General features: G+C 42.2%; 2 protein-coding genes across 4 annotated transcripts in view; one reads left to right on the top strand and one right to left on the bottom strand.

The window, feature by feature from the left end:
• LOC126009489 (ly-6/neurotoxin-like protein 1) overlaps nucleotides 1–20,486 on the bottom strand; it is a 245,391-nt gene that overhangs the window by 189,614 nt on the left and 35,291 nt on the right. The window lies entirely within an intron of this gene.
• Nucleotides 2,158–20,306, top strand: LOC126009445 (histone-lysine N-methyltransferase PRDM9-like). Of its 3 annotated transcripts, none has more exons than XM_049773888.1 (4): nucleotides 2,158–2,293; nucleotides 14,357–14,437; nucleotides 18,658–19,708; nucleotides 19,793–20,306. In XM_049773888.1, exons 1-4 carry the CDS (start codon nucleotides 2,170–2,172, stop codon nucleotides 20,166–20,168), a joined length of 1,632 nt encoding a protein of 543 aa, XP_049629845.1. In that variant the 5' UTR covers nucleotides 2,158–2,169; the 3' UTR covers nucleotides 20,169–20,306. The 3 variants fall into 3 exon arrangements, with proteins under 3 accessions (XP_049629845.1, XP_049629846.1, XP_049629844.1); XM_049773889.1 differs by having other exon boundaries at nucleotides 18,658–19,461; nucleotides 19,966–20,306; XM_049773887.1 differs by having other exon boundaries at nucleotides 18,658–20,306.

The following is a 20,486-nucleotide window of genomic DNA, read 5'->3' on the forward strand; positions in this document are numbered from 1 at the left end:
TCTCGCTCGCCCCGGGAATCGTGGGTTGCTTCTGCAGTTGAGGTCCCCGGGTCTGTCTCTCTCCACTGCTGGACCCTGCGCGGGAAGCGCCCTGGGCCGCCGTCGCCGCTGAAACTGACAGGCCAGGGGTCCCCGCGGCGCAGGGGGCTCTGGAGGGACGATCCTCCACGCCGGCTCTGAGGCCCTGGACTGCTGGGTCTCAGCCAGGAGAGCAGCGGGGGTGCCGAGGGAATCTTAGTAAGGCCCAGCGGCCACCCCTGCGCTCTCGGGGCCTTTGCCTGGCTCTGCGCTCAGGGCTCACTCCCGCCCAGGCGAGGGCCCCACGCTCCACCATTACTGCTCTAATTGCTGTCCAGGCTCTGCGATTGTTTCCCAGATAATGACTATTTTTTTCTCTATCAGTTCCAGATCACTTTGCACTTTCATCGCTCTGTAACCTGGTGACCCAGGCTTTTGGTGGAAGTACCTTTAGAAAAAGCAGGTGTTTGAGGACAGTGAATTGGATGCAAAATAGTTACTTTTGCCAGAGAGTGTTGGGCCATCCCAGCATGGTCAGTCGCGCAGAGGCTCATCCCAAATTGCCCAACTTGGATCAGCTGCCTACATGGCAAACGCCCTCCCCTCCCCAAAATCTATTGATCATAAGCAGTAGATTTTGTTCTACAGACTCCCAAGTGCACACATAACGGTCCTGAATAACTGCTGTGAATATTAGGATAACTAGGTGGACAACAGGCTGTGGGGGCGCATTTCACAAATTTATTACACAATAGCAAATGCTGAGGAGCAGTAGTTGGAGTTTTTCTTTGCACGGGGCTGACCCAGGATGGACCTTTGTTCCATCCCCAGCGTCTTATATGGTCCCCCCAAGCCAAGAGCGATTTCTGAGCCAGGAGTAACCCGAGTGTCACCAGGTGTGGCCTCAAAACAAACAAACAAAAACCAAAGTAGCAAATGCTGCATGCCTGCTTCAGATGTTTTAGATGTACAGAATCTGGTTAAGCTTAAACAAGACCTAGCAAGAAGCAGCTAGGCAGGGGTTGTGCTTTTCCTTGTTGCTCATGGCTGTGTCTGTTCTCCAGCAGTTTGTGCAATGGGCCTTTCTGCTGCTCTTTGGAAAGAATCCAGGCTGCAGAAGATGGAACCTCAGTGTCTGATGTCCTGTCCCCAGGTAAGGGGGCTCTAAGAAGGACAGGGGTGGGGGACTGGAGTGCAAAGCCCCATAAGGTCTGTGTGCCTAAGATGCACTTGGAAGGGTCTGGGGATGCAGTGTAACTCCTGGCACACCTAGCAGGGACTCTCGTCTCTACACTTTAAAGCCACTTTTACCTTTGTTTGTTGTCTTGGCTGTCCTCAAGACATTTCCTTAAACAGAGGGTTCACTCCCGGGGACTTCAGGGGACACTGACTTGTACCTGGGATTGGCCCAGGGTTGTCTCAGGGCTCTCCATGGTACTATTGCTAAGGCCCAGGACATGCAGCTCATTCACTCCACAGAGTCAGGCTCCTTCGCGTAGCCACATTTATCCTTAGTAACACAATTGCATTTCCAAAGACTCCTTGTCTTGTCTGAAGTCTTGTGGTTTGTGGTTCTACTTGGGAAACAGGAGCAAAGGATCATTCTGGAAGACGTAGTTGCTGGGATTCAGGTGTTTTTACATACACTGGAATGTATTTGCTTGGAATGAACTGTGAGTGTTGATAACACCAAGCACAGGTTTCATTCACTCACTAGACCCTCAGTTTACCTTCTTGCTGCTTTTATCCTGGGCAGAGATGGACTCTGGGGGCAGTAGGGTTTAATATGTATTTAGAATTTTGGGCCACAATTAGAGTTGCTATTTCAGCTCTTTCTAGCTCCGTAGTCAGGTATTTGACCCGAGTGTTCAGTAAATCAAGTGCAGGGATGGGCCATGTGTGGTGTGTTCAAAGAAACATATACATTCTAGAATACAGTCTGCATATCATGTTGGCAGATCTGACTTTCTGCCATAATGTCTGATGACTTTTCCATTCTGGGTGCCCATTGAGAGAGGAACTAGCAGGGTGGGTGCTCGTGAGGACAGAAGGTAAAGTCCCTGAGTCATTCTAGGGCACTGCGAATTCTTGTTCTCTCTCCAGTCCCCTGAATGAGCCTTGGGCCTAAACCCCTCTGTATGTGCTTAGGACATGATCTCCTTCCCTGAGGTGGCTGTGAACTTCTCCCCAGAGGAATGGCTGTGCCTGGATGCCTCTCAGCAGAAGCTCTACAGAGACGTGATGCTGGAGACTTATGGGCACCTGCGGGCAGTAGGTGAGAGCTGCCCTGGGGCCTCTGCTGTGGGCTACAACCTGGGGTTACAGGGAGATGCCAGGATCAGGCTGGGATCTGGTTTCAACAGGGGATGTGATTCTGCATAGCCCAAAGGCATGGTCCCTCCCTATTTCAACCTTCCAGCTCCTGACTTTAGTTTTCAGATGAGCCCATCTTTCTATTTTTTTTTTTGGTTTTTGGGCCACACCCGGTAACGCTCAGGGGTTACTCCTGGCTATGTGCTCAGAAGTTGCTCCTGGCTTGGGGGACCATATGGGACACCGGGGGATCGAACCGCGGTCCTTCCAAGGTAGCGCAGTCACCTTACCTTTAGCGCCACCGCCCGGTCCCCCATCTTTCTATTTTTAAATGTCTTCAGTGATCAGAAAAATCATACATTTTGTCAGGGTATGCCATAGCTGTGCCAAACTGGGTTTCATCCCTGGGTCTGCATATGTTCTCCTAAGTCTTCCAGATGTCATCCACAAGCACAGAGCCAGTATTCGTCCCTGATTACTGTGGATTTGTCCAAAAGCAAATATAGGCATGTACAGTATAGGTGGGCACTAGGCATAGAGGTAGCCATCACACACTGTCACACATACATAGACAATATCAATCCATCAATTGAAAAACTGACTGAGGTTGAATAGGTCAGAGTTCTTAAATAATATCAAGCTATCCGGTCAGATGGAAAAATTTTCGATTCTAAGTAAAATCATCATTGGTGAGGGCAAATTTTTCTGACGAAAAAGTTTCTGGATTAGATTGTGTATAGAGCATTTTAAAATCAATCATAATGGGTCTTGAGCATCTAGATTCCTTCTAGATTCCTTTCCAAAAGGCAGACTGATATAATACATGGTATATATTTTTATATATGATATATGGTCATAGGAATCTAGTAGGTTTAATTGAAAATAAAATGCAGGGGCCGGAGAGATAGCATGGAGATAAAGCGTTTGTCTTGCATGCAGAGGGATGATGGTTCAAATAGCGGCATCCTATATGGTCCCCAAAACTGCCAGGAGCGATTTCTGAGCATAGAGCATGGTAACCCCTGAGCGCTGCGGGGTGTGACCCAAAAACCAAAAAAAAAAAAGCAAAACCTACTCATTGAATTAGCACTGTAGCAAGAGTCTGTGGCATACAGTTGCCTTTCCTAAGGGCATTTATGTCCATATAGTGGACATAAACATTAGATTATAATAGCAATAATAATCAAATAAAAATGAATAGATTTGTCAAGACATCATAATGAGAAGTGCATATAATACAGCACTGTGATGTGAAACTAGGGCAACTGACTTATCTTTCCAAGAAGTACTGTGAACATAAAGATTAGAGACTTGTTATAGTGCCAGATTGGTGGCACAGTGGTAGAGCCTTTGCCTTGCATGTTTCCAAAACAGTTGGACTCTCTTTTGATTCCCAGTATCCCACATGGTCACCCAAGCCTGTCATGAGCGATTTCTGAGTGCAGAGAAGTAATCCCTGTGGGCTGCCGGGTGTGACTCAAGACTAACACAAGAGGTGTTATAGACATATTAAGATTAAGATGCTAAAGTGTGTATTTTTTTTCTTGTTTTTTGGGTCACACCTGGCAGTGGCTCTATGCTCAGAAATTGCTTCTGGCAGGCTCAGTGGACCATATGGGATGCTGGGATTTGAACCATCAACCTTCTGCATGCAAGGCATACGCTTTAGCTCCATGCTATCTCGCCGGCCCCTAAAGTATGTATTCTTAGATGGATCACTGTAGTTAGAGTCCCCAGCTTCCAAAACATTCTGCACCTGTTTCTCTGGGTAAAAGCATAAGAACATTACTATAGAGATCTATAAAGAGCAGTTGAACTACTTGAACTTGTGTTCAGTCTAAACAGCTATATCCAGGCTGCAGGTCTCCATGATGTACAAAGATTTTTTGTTTCTCCTCTTTTGCTCAGTTACTTCTCCTCGCTATGCTTTGGAGCTAATGGTGTTTGAGAAAACTACTCTGTAGATCATTGTGTTTCTTAGTGCAGTTATTCTAAATACCACATATAAATGATGTCATTTTGTATTTAACCTCCTTCTGGCTTACTTCATTAAATATACTTTCTATTTAATACCTTACTTCATTAAATATACCATCCTACTGCTGTAACTTGCATGACGGAATCATTCCTTACAGCGCTATAGTACTCCATTGTATGTATATGTACACATCTTCATGACCCACTCGACTGTTTTCAGACATCTAAGTCTTGTACTACAACGAGTAGCAGTGTACATACATCCTGTTGGATGACTTTTTTTATTCTGGGCATAGATATCCAAAAGAGGGATTTCTTTATTTGTTTTATTTTTGTTTTTTTGGTTTTTGTGTCACACCCAGAGGCTCTCGGGTTACTCCTGGCTCTACGCTCAGAAATCGCTCCTGGCAGGCTCAGGGGACCATATGGGATGCCGGGCTTTGAACCACTGACCTTCTGCAAGCAAGGCAAACCCCTTACCTCCATGCTATCTCTCCAGCCCCGACGGGATTTCTGAATACTATAGTAGTTCCATTTTGAGTTTAGTGGGAACCCTTCATATTGTTTTCCATAGAGGTTGAATCAGGCAGCATTTGCACCTGCAGTGGATGAGAATTCCTTTCTTACCACATCCCTGCCAGCAGAGATTGTTCACAGAATGTTTAATGTGTGCTGTCCTCACAAGTGTAAGATCTTATTGTTGTCAATATTTAGATTTCCCTAATGATTAGTGATAATTTTTTTCATGTGTCTGTTATCTCTTGGTCTTCCTCAGAGAAGTATCTGTTCCTTTTCTCACCCAATTTTTTGATGGCATTTATAGGTTTTGAGGAGTAAACCTTTGTGAGTATTTTGTATATCCTTGATATCAGACCTTTGTCTGATGTGTTCAGTGCAAAAATTTCTCCCATTCAGTTAGCTCTCTTCTAGTTTTAGGCCATGTTTCTTTTGGCGTAGAGAAATTTTTTATTTTGAAGTCCTATTCATTCCGTTGGATGCTATATCTCTTGCCATTGGCAACCCATCATCAAAGATCTTTGAGGTCTAAGGCTGCGATTATTCTGCCTACGTTTTCCTCAGTGACCTTTATGGATTTGGGTCTAACCTCAAGGTCTTTAATACACTTTGAATTGACTTCTGTGTAAGGTGTGAGATATGAATCAATATCTAATTTTATACAGTTCTTCCAACACCTTTTTTTTGTTGTTGTTGTTGTTTTTTTTTTTTTAACTTTTTTTTTATTTATTTATTATGAAAACAAGGGTGCAAAGAAAGAGGACAAGGTAAAGTTACAGTGGAAGGACAATCACCCATAACATAATTCTCAGAAGTCCCCTTGCTGATATCTTTTTTTTTTTCTTGCTGATATCTTAACTTTGAAATTTCAGCCAAAGAACATTAAGATAAATAAGACAGAATCCATGTACAATTACTTTGTCCCTCAAGTACCCAGATTGTAACACATTATAATATTTCTTAACAGTACACAAGGCAATCTAAAGCCATAAAACTTACGTAACTCCTTAAACATTACAGGCATAGTATTTTCTTACATTTCCATATACATGCATATTAGCTTAAGTTAACCTCAAATTTTAAGTGAGTTCTTTTTAAGGATTAGAGTCAAAGGAGCACAGTAAAAGTGGTGTTAGAGTGGCAATTGTTGTTTGCATAGGCCCACCAAAATATGAGGGACATGGAAAGAAATAACCTTGGCCTAAGTACAAAGAGACCAGACCCCTGAAGTTTCCTGGCACAAGACCAAGTTTAGGCTCCAGGCAAGTTAGATCGTCCAATCCAATACATTGTCTGTAGTGCCAACACACTTTTATTTTTCACACAGTCTCTGTTGTTGGTATCATGTTTCTGTATTAAAGATCCTGGAATCTGCATATCTTACATTGAAGTCAGGATGTGGAGCATCCTCTCCTTTCACCTCACAATCAAAGGGCAACGCAGGGTGCCCTGTCCTGTAAGCAGGTCGTTGTTGTTGTTAAGTCTTCTCAGTGTTAAGGGAAGTCTCTTTTGAGCAGGTCGAAGTCTGAGCAGTGTAGGTCTTCCGTGGTAGAGGATTGCTTCCAGGTGATGTTATAGACCAGCCTGGATGTTTCGTGGATGGCTTCCCTGGTTCAGGGGAGAATGGATTATGCCCTTTCTTCTGAGGTCTGTGCCAGGTCGTTATGTCAATGTTCAGGGTGTAAGGTCCCTTTGCACTACAAGATTTGTGTGTTCCAATCGCTATTAGATAGGATCTTATTTGTATGTATAGTATTTTCCCATTTTAATGTGCCTATGCAAATAAGAAACAATGCCACGTGGTGTTATTGGCGCATATGGGGACCATAAGAACAATTCCAATGATTCCCATGACATGGTTCAATCATAAGCATTAAACTGGGGGACTCTTCCACCAAAATTCCTTGTTAAACAGCTCAAAAAGAGAAGATAAAAAGTGGTTAGAATCATCACTGTATAAGACAACATTTAGTAAGAATTATAGCCTTCAGAGAAAAAACACAAAATATTACCTTTTGTTTTTTGTTTGTTTTTTTTGTTTGTTTTTTTTTGTTTTGGTCACACCTGGTGACACTTGTGTTACTCCTGGCTAGGTGCTTAGAAATTGCTCCTGACTTGGGGACCATATGGGATGCCAGGGGATTGAATGGCGGTCATGCTAGGACCTCGGGGGACTGTATGGGATGCCGGGATTCCAACCACCGACATTGTGCATGCAAGGTAAATTCTCTACCTCCATGCTATCTCTCCGGCTCCAGTGCAAATATAGTTTGACATCCTCTTTTTTTTTTGTGGGGGGGGCACATTTGGTGCCTCTCAAGGGTTACTCCTGGCTATGTGCTCAGATATTGCTCCTTGCTTTGGGGACCATATGGGACGATGGGGGATCGAACCACATTCCTTCCCTGGCTAGCGCAGGCAGGGCTGACAACTTACTGCTTGTGCCACCACTCCGGCCTCAACATCCATTATTTTCAATTTAAATTCCTTTAATTTTCTTATTTTGTTTTTGATTTTGGGTCACATCCCGCATCCTGGTTCTATGCTCAGAAATCACTCTTGGCAGGGTTGGGCAACCATATGGGATGCTGGGATTCAAACCACTATCCTTCAGCGTCTAAAGCAAATGCCCTACCAATGCGCTATCTCTTCGACCCCTGAATTCCCTTAATTTTCTTCTCATCTTGTCTCATGCCTATTGCTAGGACTTGAATACTATCTTTAATAAGAGTGTAGACTGTGGACATCCTTTCTTACTGCTTGACCTTCATGGAAAACATTTTAGGTTTTTTTCCATTAAGAATAATGTTGGGGGGCCTGAGAGATAGCGTGGAGGTAGGGCGTTTGCCTTGCATGCAAAGGGATAGTGGTTCGAATCCTGGCATTCCTTAAGGTTCCCTGAGCCTGCCAGAAGCCATTTCTGAGTATTGAGCCAGGAGTACCCCCTGAGTGCTGTGGGATGTAACCCAAAACAAACAAAAATCACCTAGTGACATCAATATTTCATTTTTTTGTTCTATATTGTTGATTTCTGAACCTAGAGCCAGGTATGGCCCCTGAGTGCTGCCCGGTGCTGCCAAAAACAAGCAAAATGAATAATGTTAGCTGAGGGATTTTTACAGAGAGCTGTTATTTTGAGGAAGATTCCACACCTGTTTTGCTGAGGGTTTTCTTCTTGAATGAGTGGTAGATTTTATCAAATGCTTTTTCTACTTTGATACATATGCTCATGTAGGTTTCATCCTTTTAATGATGTGGAGTCTGGTATTGATTGATTACATATACTGAATTATCTTTGCGTCCTGGAATGAAACACTCTTGGACACCATGTGTCTTATTTTCAGGAGATGTCTTTTTTTGTTTTGTTTTGTTTTGGGCCACACCTGGTGACGCTCTGGGGTTACTCTTGGCTATTGCGCTCAGAAGTCGCGCCTGGCTTGGAGGACCATATGGGATGCCAGGGGATCGAATCACGGTTCGTCCTAGGCTAGCGCTGGCAAAGCAGACACTTTACCTCTAGTGCCACCACGCCGTCCCCAAGATGTCTTATTTTTACACCAAGAATACGGTATACACATACTGTTAAAATGATAAAAAGTAAAATTATTACCAATAATACTTCAGTCAATTAACTTTAAACATTGCCCAGTTTGTTTCTTCAAACTAAAAAAGAACAAGGAATTCATTGGAACTATTTTATAACCTTTTGATTCATATTAAATATGTCTATTTATAAAAAGCCTAGGGACATATTTTTCAGATTTATATACACATTTCAGCTTATATATAACAATGTATATATTATATATGGCTAAATTAACTTATTCAGTCAGGTCTATAGATGTTTTTTTAATTATCTTTATTTAAACACTGTGATTGCAAATATGATTGTAGTTGTATGATTACAGTCATGTAAAGCACACACACCCCTTCACCAGTGCAACATTCCCACCACCAATTTCCCAGATCTCCCTCCTCCCCACCCCCTTACACCTGTACTCGAGACAGGCTTTCTACTTCCCTCATTCATTTTCAGTCTAGTCATCTCTCCAACTGCACTTATCACTCTGTGTGGTGAGCTTCATGTCATGAGCTGTACCTATCAGCCCTGATCTCTCTTGTCTCTGAGATATTGTTAAAAATGTCTTTCATTTTTCTTAAAACTCATAGATGAGTGAAACCATTCTGCATCTTTCTCTCTCCCTCTGACTTACTTCACTCAGCATAATAGATTCCATGTACATCTCTGTATAGGAAATTTTCATGACTTCATCTCTCCTGACGGCTGCATAGTATTCCATTGTGTATATGTACCACAGTTTCTTTAGCCACTCATCTGTTGAAGGGCATCTTGGTTGTTTCCAGAGGCATAAAATCAATGGTATTTCAGGGAGTATTATAAAAACAGTGGAGACAAGTTCTATTCAGTATTCATCTTAGGGAGGGAACCAACAATATCAATTCTATTAATGAAACTGAAAAACTGCTATATTGTAAAATTGTGTTGATTTTTATATATTTAAAACCAAAAATGAGAGTGGGGGGGACCAGAAATGGGGCCAGAGAAATACTAAGGATTAAGGCCCTTGCCTTGAATACAATCAACCCCTGATTTATACTGGGGACTGCATAGTTCCCTGAGGCCCCCCCAGGAGTGACCTCAATACCTGCCCAACACAGAGCCAGGAGTTGTCCCAAACACTACTAGATGTGTCACAAACGTCCTTCCCACAAAGAAAATATTTTCAGGAAAAATAGGCAACTTCATTTGGTGTTGTTAAGCAAAAAAAAGAAAGAAAGAAAAAAAAACCACATCTGCTCTCTTTGGGGGGTTTGCTTTATGATTTCTTAAAATGGTATTTATTCTGGGAAGTTTGAAATCACAGCAATTGGTATTTAGGGCTTGTTCCTGGCTCTGTGCTCAGTAATCGGTTTTTTGTTTTTGTTTTTGTTTTTTTTTGGTTCCACCCAGTAGCGCTCAGGGGTTACTCCTAGCTCTATGCTCAGAAATCGCTCCTGGCAGGTTCGGGGACCATATGGGATGTCGGGATTCAAATCACTGTTCTGCATGTAAGGCAAACGCCCTACCTCCATGCTATCTCTCTGGCCCCCAAAGATAAAGAATTATTTTGTTTGTTTTTGTATGGGGGCCACACCCCGAGACGCTTAGGGGTTACTCCTAGCTATGTGCTCAGAAATTTCTCCTGGCTTGGGGGAACCATATGGGAATCCCGGGGCTCCAACCATGGTCTGTCCTAGGTCTGCAGCATGGAAGGCAAATGCCCTACTGCTGCTCCACCACTCAGGCCCCTTGGACCTCACTCTTGGTGAATGGGGTCATAAGTTTTGTTTTGTATTCTAGTGCTGATGATAGAACCTAAGATCTGACACTTGGAAAGCTGGTGCTCTACTACCACGCCACATTTCCAGACCCTGATGTTCTTGTTCTGGATAAAAAGGAACCAGATGCCTGCTTTTATTTTTGTTTTGGTTTTAGGCCAGTCTGGCTATTTGTATTCCCATATATTCCCAACTTTGTGCTTGGAGGAGTTAGAGGGTCCCTTGGAACAATGCTTAGGAAACCCATGCAGGCATGATTCGGGGGGGGGGGGGGGATCTAGCCTCTTGAATGCAAAGCTTATTGCACTATCTTCCAACTCCATGCCTGCTTTTTGTTGTTTTTTTCTGCTAGTTATCAAAATTCTCAAATGCACAAAATAGTATTGATTTTCATAACTATCACTGATTCAAAATTCATAAAGATTTTTCTACCATTTCATCTTGCTATTGTATTAAATTATTAAAGCAATTCCCAAACACCCCCCCCCAAAAAAAAGTAAAATTATTACATTATATGATAGAATATCAGGACTATCCATTGCATCACTGGTTGCAAGAGGCCAGGAAGTGTGGCTCTATCAATCAATTTATGGTGTATTAATTTTCATTCCACGAGAAAGCCTATGGGGGCTTATTTTCTGGGGATTTCTTATATTTCAAGGCAGTAGGAAACCTATAAGTAGGTCTTGTTTTCAGAAACATTTTTGTTTTCTTTTGTTTCTTTAACATTTCAGAAATATTTTTGGGAAACACTGTATAAGGTCACCCATTAAATTCTAGATTTTGGCTTTTTTTTCTTTCTTTGTAGGCCTATATTATTTACCCCTAATTACTGCTCTTGCTGTGTCTCAGATTTTGGCAAACTTTTTTCTTTATTATACTTTGTCTCAAGGAATCTCATTTCTTTATTTTCTGTTTGATCCATCTGTTGTTGAACAGTATGTTGTTTTGTCTCCAGGTTTTAGATTTTCTCCACATTTTTTACTACAGTGAATCTTGAGTTCTGTAAAATTGTATTCTGACAGGGTGTTTGGTATAATTCTAATCTTTTTGACTTGTGTCCTAAAATGTGGTCTATTCTAGGGAAGGTACCATGTGCACTTGAGAAAAATGTGTATTCAGTTTTTTGAGGATGAAAGACCCTGCCTGACTAGATCCATTAGTCTTAGTTATTCTAGTGTGTCATGTAGGGCTCTTATATCTTTGCTAGTGTTTCACCTAATGGATCTATCGGCGATAATGGCATGCAGAAATCTCCCACTATTATCACGTTTCTATTCATATGTTTCTCTAGGTTTATGAGCAAAAGCCTTACATATATTTCTGGCTTTATGTTTGATACATAAAAGTTGATCAGGTTTTGTACTTCTTGGTCTATTGCTCCTCTGATCAATAATTAGAGTTCATTTTGTCTCAATACTTTCCTTGGTTGCGTGCAATTTGGTTTGGTATAAGTATGGCTGTCCCATCCTTTGCTTTTTTTCCCCAGTAGCTTGTATAATTGTTTTCCATCCCTTTCCTCAGCCTGTGTCTATCCTAAACTTTGTGTTTCCTACAGCCAGCAGGTGACTGGGTCTTGTTTCCCTTATTCAGCCAGATACTCTGCTATTGTGCCATTATATATATATTTGGTTTTTGGGCCACACCCTGTGACGCTCAGGGGTTACTCCTGGCTATGCGCTCAGAAGTTGCTCCTGGCTTCTTGGGGGACCATATGGGACGCCGGGGGATCGAACCGCGGTCCGTCCTAGGCTAGCGCAGGCAAGGCAGGCACCTTACCTCCAGCGCCACCGCCCGGCCCCTGTGCCATTATATTTGTAGGAGTCTTGTTACAATTAGGAATGTGGTTTATGTAATTGCTCTTTGAATAGAGTTGCTTTGGTTAGCACCTTTTATTGTCTGAGAATCTTTTTAACTCTCCCTCCCATGTATTTAAGAGTTTCACCTGGAAGTGGTCTGTAGGTTAAAAATTTCTCTTATTCAGTGGAAATTATGTCAGTCCTCCATTTCTTTTTTTTTTTTTTTGGTCACACCCGTTTGACGCTCAGGGGTTACTCCTGGCTATGCGCACAGAAATCGCTCCTGGCTTGGGGGGACCATATGGGACACCGGGGGATCGAACCGAGGTCCGTCCTACGCTAGCGCTTGCAAGGCAAACACCTTACCTCTAGCGCCACCTTCCCGGCCTCAGTCCTCCATTTCTTACCGTAATTTTTTCAAATGGGAGATTAGGTTTGATTAGTATGCTTTTTCTTTATATTTAAGTTTCTTCTTCCTTATTGCTTTAAAAATACAATTTTTTTCATTGCTGTTTTATTTATTTTTGCTTGTTTGTTTGGATTAATATGTGCTTTCTTTGTATTCTGTCAGGGTCTATTTTATTTAGCTCTCCTTTTAACTCTTAGATTTCTGCAGCAGCTTCTTTTCAGAGAGTAGGAAAGTTCTGTGCTATTTCCACCCTTACTTCTTTTACTTTCTTTTACCCATTTTCCTCTCATCTGGTATTCCTATAAATCAGAGATTATTTCTCTTCTCTTCATTAAGTATCCTATCTTTTGTTCCACTATTTTCTCTTTCTTTTAGGGTCACACACTGCAACGCTCGGGTTACTCCTCATTCTACACTCAGAAATTCCTCCTGGCAGACTTGGGGGAATCATATTGGATGTCGGAAATTGAACCACCATCTTCTAAATTGATTACCTGCATGGCAAATGCACTACCATTTTGTTCTCTCTCTGGCCATCTCTGCTTTATTGACTTCTTTATCAACTCTGGCTTGTAATTTATCTCAAGTTAGTAGATGTGATTTGCTACTTTGTAATTCTAGCCTTGGTGATTTGCTGACATGATTTTTAGTCCTGTAGTTTCATTTGTATGGATGCTGTCATTTTCCAAAAGAGTTCCTTGAGTTGATTAATTGTTCAGCTTTAGGTTGTGTTTTGTGTTTTTGATTTTTGGGCCAAACCTAGCAGCTCTCAGGGCTAACTCTTGGCTCTCTGCTCAGAAATTGCTCCTGGCAGGTATGGGGGATCATATGGGATGCTGGGGTTCGAACCACTGTTGGTCCTGGGTCAACCACTACCTCTGTGCTATCTCTCCGGTCCCGGCTTTAGATTTCTTAAAGTTTGCTGGCTAGTAACTTCTTGATTTCTTTGCGAAAACATTGTTTATTTTAGATCCTCATCTGTAAGGTTCATGCATATTTGGAAATTTGCCAGGATTTCTCTCCATATTCCTAGCTTCAGGAGTCTTCCTTAGTTTTCTCAGTTTTCTTTTAATGGGTTGGAATGCTGGACTTTCAGGGTGTTTAAGTAATTGATCTATTGAACTGATTGTATAACATGTATCTAGAGAACCTTTTTGAAAAGTCCCTGTCTACTCAGACAGAGACCTGATGAAATTGGGTAGAGGTCAGTAGTTGTTCAATACCAGGAACCTCTAGCCTTCTCTTTTATTATTTATTTATTTATTTATTTATTTATTTATTTATTTATTTTGGGTCACACCCGGCAGCGCTCCAGGATTACTCCTGGCTCTATGCTCAGAAAACGACCCTGGCAGGCACAGAGGACCATATGGGATGCCAGGATTCGAATCACTGTCTTTCATCATGAAAGGCAAACACCTTACCTCCTTACTATCAATCTGGCCCCTAGCTTTCTCTTTTTAAAAGACACATTCAGATTTGGGGTATACTTGCTATATTACTCCTGGCTCTTTACTCATTGCTCACTTCCTGAAGGATATAGGTAAGTACCAAGGATGTCAAGGTCAAATTCAGGTGAGCCAAGTGCTTGCCCATCCTCCCTCTGTGTTATGTTGTCCCTTCAATTAGATTCTGATTTCATTTCTTATTTATTTTTACGGTGGGGTTCACACCTGGCCATGCTCAGGAGTTACTCCTGGCTCTACACTCATAAATTGCTCCTGGCAGGCTCAGGGGACCTCTTTGGATGCTGGGATTTGAACCACTGTCCTCCTGCATGCAAGATAAATGCCCTAACTCCATGCTATCCTCTCTGGCCTCTGATTTCATTTCAACCAATATCATCTGTCCAATAGCCAAAATGCATATTGAGATTCTTTCTTCATATGTTCCATGGTTTGATGACTTTCAGTAGAGAAGCAGATTCATGCGTAGCTTTCTGTCCTCTCCCATATTCTAACACAAAAATCATTATTCTGGGCAGGGCATTGTGGGGTGAAACCTGTGGTGATCTCCTGGTTGGAAGATGGAAACCTGGAGAGGCTGCCGAGTGGCCTGTTTGCAGGTGAGTGTGGGATAATACTCCTGGAACCAAATCATGGATTGGGTGTGGAACATTGTGGACCTGTGTGAGATGGGGGCCATGGAGTTGGGCCTTTGGGCTTCCAGATCATGGTGCAGGAACTCCTGCTCCCATTCACTGCCCTTAATGCTGAGTCCCATATGATCTGGATCTTCACTTTGCCTTTGTTCTTTTTGGTTCCCTGTCTGTGGATGTTAGAACAGATCTTGACTTTCTGTGTCTTCACTCCCTGTCTCTCCTCTCAGCGTGGCTGCGCAGCCCCATTTTCAGGTGCCCCTCTCAAACCGCTTTTTCTTTTTCCTTTACCTCTGGCCTCCATTCTTGGATCATTATGTGGTTTTTGCAATTCCTCAATTAGTGTTTTCCTTTTCTCTAATTTTATTTTCAGGTTCACTCAGTGATGGTACTTGGATTCCCTCTTGACCCTATGCTTCAGTAATCACTTATGGTGGGCTCAAGGGATGCTTTGAATTGAACTTGAGTCAGCCAGTTACAAGGCAGATACTCTCCCTTGTTTGCTTTCTCTTTGGACACTGAGAAATACTTTTTGTCTGTAGTTTTATAAACTACTCAGGAATGAGCTAACACAAAGCCACAAAGCTTATGTGGATTTTGCCAAGCTCATCACAATCCTCCTAACCTCTTGCATTCTGTTGGCTGATATATTCCCTGAATATAATGTGAATTTCACCAGGCCACATTGCCGCATTCAACCAGATTTCACTCAACTTATTTCTTGTATTTTCATTTCTTTATTTAAGCATCCTCATTAAAGAGATACCCTTAGTAGGGCTTCTCTAATAGAATGTTCACCTCCTTCCCCAGTGCAACTGTCCTATGACTCATAGCCCCTATATCTCTTCCTACCTCCCTTTGTTTCTAGGACAGGCATTCTGATTTTTTCACTGTTCTTTGTGGCAAAGTTCATATCATAGGCTGGGTGTCTTGGCCCTCTGTCTGTTACCCTGGATATTATTACTAAATTTTCTTTTATGTTTATTATATCCCATTATATGTTTGATAAGTTTATGTTTGTCCCTCTCCTGATTCATAATAGGAGCATAATTATCATGTCCATCCATGAATAAGCAAATTTCATGAGTCTTTTCTTATTGGCTGTATTATTTTATTTATTTTTTGTGGTCACACCCGGCAGTGCTCAGGGGTTACTCCTAGCTCTATGCTCCGAAATCACTCGTGGCAGGCTCTGTGTACCCTATGAGATGCCAGCATTCGCACTACTGTCCTTATGCATGGAAGGAAATGCCCTACTTCCATGCTACCTCTCTGGTACCAATATTTTTTTAATGTTTTAAATGAAACTCAACTATAGGCATGTTTATCATCACAGTGCTTAAAGACACTTTAATATGAACAGAAATTAAAAATAAAAATTCAGAATTTTCCCTTTTTTCTATCTTCATTTTCTTCTTCTTTCTCTTACTCTTTACTCTTCTTCCTCATCTTCTGCTTCTTCCTCTTCTTTTTCTTTCTCCTCATTTTCTTCCTTTTCTTTCCCCTTCCTCTTTCCTTGCCTTTTTCTTCTCTTCTTTTCCTTCCTTTCTCATCTTCCTCTTCCTTTTCTTCCTCCTCTTCCTCCTCCACTTTTTTCTTCCTCTTCTCTCTTTTTCCCTTTTTATTCTTCTACCTCTTCTCACACTTTCTCCATTTCTTCTTAATATTCTCTCCCTGAGTCTATGGAGCTACAATGATTCCTCTGGTGTTTCTGTTGAGTTTACCAAAGACTTCTATTTTCATCCATTCACATTTTTTGAGTAGTTTCTTCATTATTTGGTCTTGGTTCTTTTCCAGTCTCTTCTGCTGTATGGAGTTGATCTGCATCTCATCCTCTGACTCATTGACCCTTTCCTCAGTTGCTTTGACTCCTTTGAAGAGGCTTTTCACTGAGGTGTTCATTTCATCTACTGAGTTTTTCAGACCTCTTATTTCAGATGTAAGTTCTGTCATTATGGTCTGTTCAAATTGATCTATGTTGGCTTTGAGTTCTTTGAGCATCCTCCACATTAATACTCTAAACTCCTAATCCGAGAGGCTTTTCAGGTCATCTTCATTTTCTATGTGTGGTGTTGTCATGCATTGTTTTCCCATTGCAACACTTGTATAGTGGTTTCTACTATGTGCTGTGTTGGGTTTGTATGTTTAAAGTTGCACTCTCCTCTGGCTCCACCTTATTGGTTAGGGCCCTTACCAGGTTTGGGCCCTGGAGTTTATGTTCAATGGTGTCTTCCTGGCTGTCTTAGACAGAAAAGCATGCAGAGAGCAAGGCAGCTGTCTTTTATAATGGCTCTCCTGTGCCCAATCACACAGCAGGGATCACCACCCACCTTATTGCGTGGGGCCCTTACCAGGTTTGGGCACTTGAGATTATGATCAATGGCAGCTTTTGGCTGTCTCGGGCAGAATAGCAGACAGCAAGGAAGGCAGCAGTCTTTTATAATGTCTCTCCGTTTTGGGGGCCTGGAGATAGTTTTTGATGACATCTTATTGGCTGTCTTGGGCAGAAAAGTATTCTAATCTGCCAAGTTTTCTAATCTGTAGATGTACCAAGGTTTCTTTAGCAAGTCATCTATTATTTAGCACCTGAGTCATTTCCAGATTCTGGTTATTGTAAATAGTGCTGCAATGAACATAGTGTTGACGGCATTTTTGTACTGTTACTGTATTCCTGTGTCTGTACTTAGGAGTGGTATTGCTGGATCATATTGACACTAAATTCCAAAGGTTTTTTTTTTTCAGTTAAGGAATAACCACTTTATTTTACAGAAAGCCTGGACTAGTTGGCATTCCAACCAGCAGTGATAGGGAGACTTGTTTTTTCCCCTCATCTAGGGCAGCACTGGGTATTCTCAGAACATAGTTGAGATTCAGAGCTTGTTGTGGCTCCCAATTATGCTGGATGATCATATACTAGGAATATAACCTGCATGCATAATTGTCTCTTCCACCATTTTAATTCTGTAGTATTATTAGGTTACATCCAGCAGGTGTCTCAGTACTACACAGTGCTCAGGGATGAAACTAGGAACATGTCTCATGAATTGTGATTTTGTTCCTAAATATGACTTTGGTGTTTTTCGAGAGAGATTAGGCTAAATCCATTGATATTTAGGGAATACTCTTAGGTCTTTGCTCAGGATCACTACTGACATTGTTTGTGGATCAGATACAATTTTAGGAATTGAATTGGGATTGACCACATGCCAGAATTTCACCAGAAAACTTGTACTATGCCTGTAGGCATTAAATATGACTTTGTAGCCTGCCAGACTATAAGTATATTTGCATGTAATCTCTTTAAGCATAACCAAACATACCTCCATTGGTACTACTACAAGAGCGAGGTTATTATTCTCAACATTGATGCCTTTCACCTTACATAAAGTTACTGAAGATGAGTTGACATTATGAATTCAAGTTTCACTGCATCTAAGGAGAGAAACTACAGCATAGTGTTTTATGATTTCAGAGTGCTTTTATGAAAATGTTACTTGCAATCATATCAAAAAGTTGAAGGTAGGATGTTTACATTTTATGCCTACACACAACTTCACTCCAGGAAAGCTAAATGGTCTTCCAAAGCTTACCAAGTGTACTATTTCAGATAAAAACGTAGAGTAACCCAAGAACTCATAGAAGATTTTGGATATGAAATTTATTAATTTTTTAAGATATAGTAAAGGTAAATAGTAAGAAAAAAACAAACTGTTTAAAGACCAGAGGTATAATACAACATTCTTTTTTTTTTTTTTTTTTTTTTGGTTTTTGGGCCACACCCAGTAACGCTCAGGGGTTACTCCTGGCTATGTGCTCAGAAGTTGCTCCTGGCTTGGGGGACCATATGGGACACCGGGGGATCGAACCGCGGTCCGTCCAAGGCTAGCGCAGGAAGGCAGGCACCTTACCTTTAGCGCCACCGCCCGGCCCCATAATACAACATTCTATACAATTGTCCAAGCATGCAGGGAGTGATCCCAGATCCCAGAGCAAGGAGTAAGTTGTGGAAACCTCTCTGTATAGATCTAAACTCCAAACCAAAATGTTAGATTATTTCAGAGCATGAAGTTTTATCTTGCTTTATCTACAAAATAAGGAAACTTAGGAGAACAGAATTTAGTAGGAGCTAGAGCTATTGTCCAGACAACGTTCTCAACTCTACTCTGACCAAAATCTTCCTCTTTCAGCAGAACCAAAGCCAGAAATCCACCCATGTTCCTTCTGCTCACTGGCTTTCTCCAAACAGAACTTCCTCTATCATCACTTGAAACGAAGTCATCCCTCTCAGATCCTCCCAGGAACATCTGCAAGAAAGCAAACTCAATCAGAGAATTCCTGTCCATCTAATCAGAACCACCAACAGCAACAACATTCTAAACCTTATTATGAGAAACCAAGAAATGACATACCTGAAAGTCAAAAGCAGAAAGAAATCTCCGTACATTTGGATAAAAAGATGAGGCATAAAATAATGTCAACAGCCTTATCTAGACCATATTATAGTCAAATAGGGTGCTCTAATAAATATGAGATTTCAAATGAGGAAATAACTAACACATGGCATAAAGGAAATCCAAAGGCCATAGGGAGAGTAGATCAAGGATTAGAAATGCCAACAATTTTCAGAGACAAGACTGTCAGGGCTGGGAAAGGTTTCTCTGATGTATCAAAGGTCACACACACATGGGAGATGCCCCATGTTTGCAAGGAATGTGGACGATGTTTCAGTTGTAGTTCAAATCTCATCAGACACCAGAGGGTACACACTGGAGAGAAGCCCCATGTTTGCAGAGACTGTGGGCGATGCTTTAGTCAGAGGTCACCTCTCATCACACACCAGAGGACACACACAGGGGAGAAGCCACATGTTTGTGGGGAGTGTGGGCGAGGCTTCATTGACAGGTCAAGTCTCATCAAACACCAGAGGACACACACTGGAGAGAAGCCCCATGTTTGCTTGGATTGTGGGCGATGCTTCAGTCATAGATCAAGTCTCAGCAAACACCAGAGGACACACACAGGGGAGAAGCCACATGTTTGCAGGGTGTGTGGGCAAAGCTTCCGTGATAGGTCAACACTCAGCAGACACCAGAGGACACACACTGGAGACAAGCCCCATGTTTGCTTGAATTGTGGGCGAGGCTTCAGTCATGGTTCAAATCTCATCAGACACCAGAGAACACACACAGGGGAGAAGCCACATGTTTGCAGGGAGTGTGGGCGAGGCTTCAGTGCTAGGTCAGTTCTAATCACACACCAGAGGATACACACTGGAGAGAAACCCCATGTTTGCATGGAATGTGGGCAATGCTTCAGTCGTAGTTCAAGTCTCATCAAGCACCGGAGGACACACACTGGAGAGAAACCCTATGTTTGCAGGGAATGTGGGCAATGCTTCACTGACAACTCAGGTCTCATCAAACACCAAAAGATACACACAGGAGAGAAGCCTTATGTTTGCAGGGAGTGTGGCCGAGGCTTCATTGCTAGTTCAGGTCTCATTAGACACCAGAGGACACACACTGGAGAGAAGCCCCATGTTTGCAGAGACTGTGGGCGGTGCTTCAGTCATAGACCACATCTTACCAGACACCAAAGGATACACACCGGAGAGAAACTCCATTTTTGTAGGGAGTGTGGACGAGGCTTCAGTCGTAGGTCAAGTCTGATCACACATCAGAGGACTCACAGGGGATAGGCCTCATGTTTGCAGGGTGTGGTCAAGGTTTCAGTCATAGTTCAATTCTCATCAAACACCAGAGAACACACACTGGAGGAAGCCCCATATTTGCCGGGAATTGTGTGAGGCTCCAGTCAGACATCAAAGCTCATCACACACAAGGGGCAAGCCTCACGTTTTCAGGTGTGGATGAGTGTGGACGAGGCTTCAGTCATGTCAAAACTTAGGAGACACAAGGGATTAGCCCCATGTTTTCGTGGAATGTGGGCAGTTTCAGTTGGTGATCAAATCACATCAAGCACCATCGTTTGAAACAAATCTGGCTAATAGACAGTA

The sequence above is a fragment of the Suncus etruscus genome, chromosome 5 (assembly GCF_024139225.1).
Source record: "Suncus etruscus isolate mSunEtr1 chromosome 5, mSunEtr1.pri.cur, whole genome shotgun sequence".
NCBI classification, from domain to species: domain Eukaryota; kingdom Metazoa; phylum Chordata; class Mammalia; order Eulipotyphla; family Soricidae; genus Suncus; species Suncus etruscus.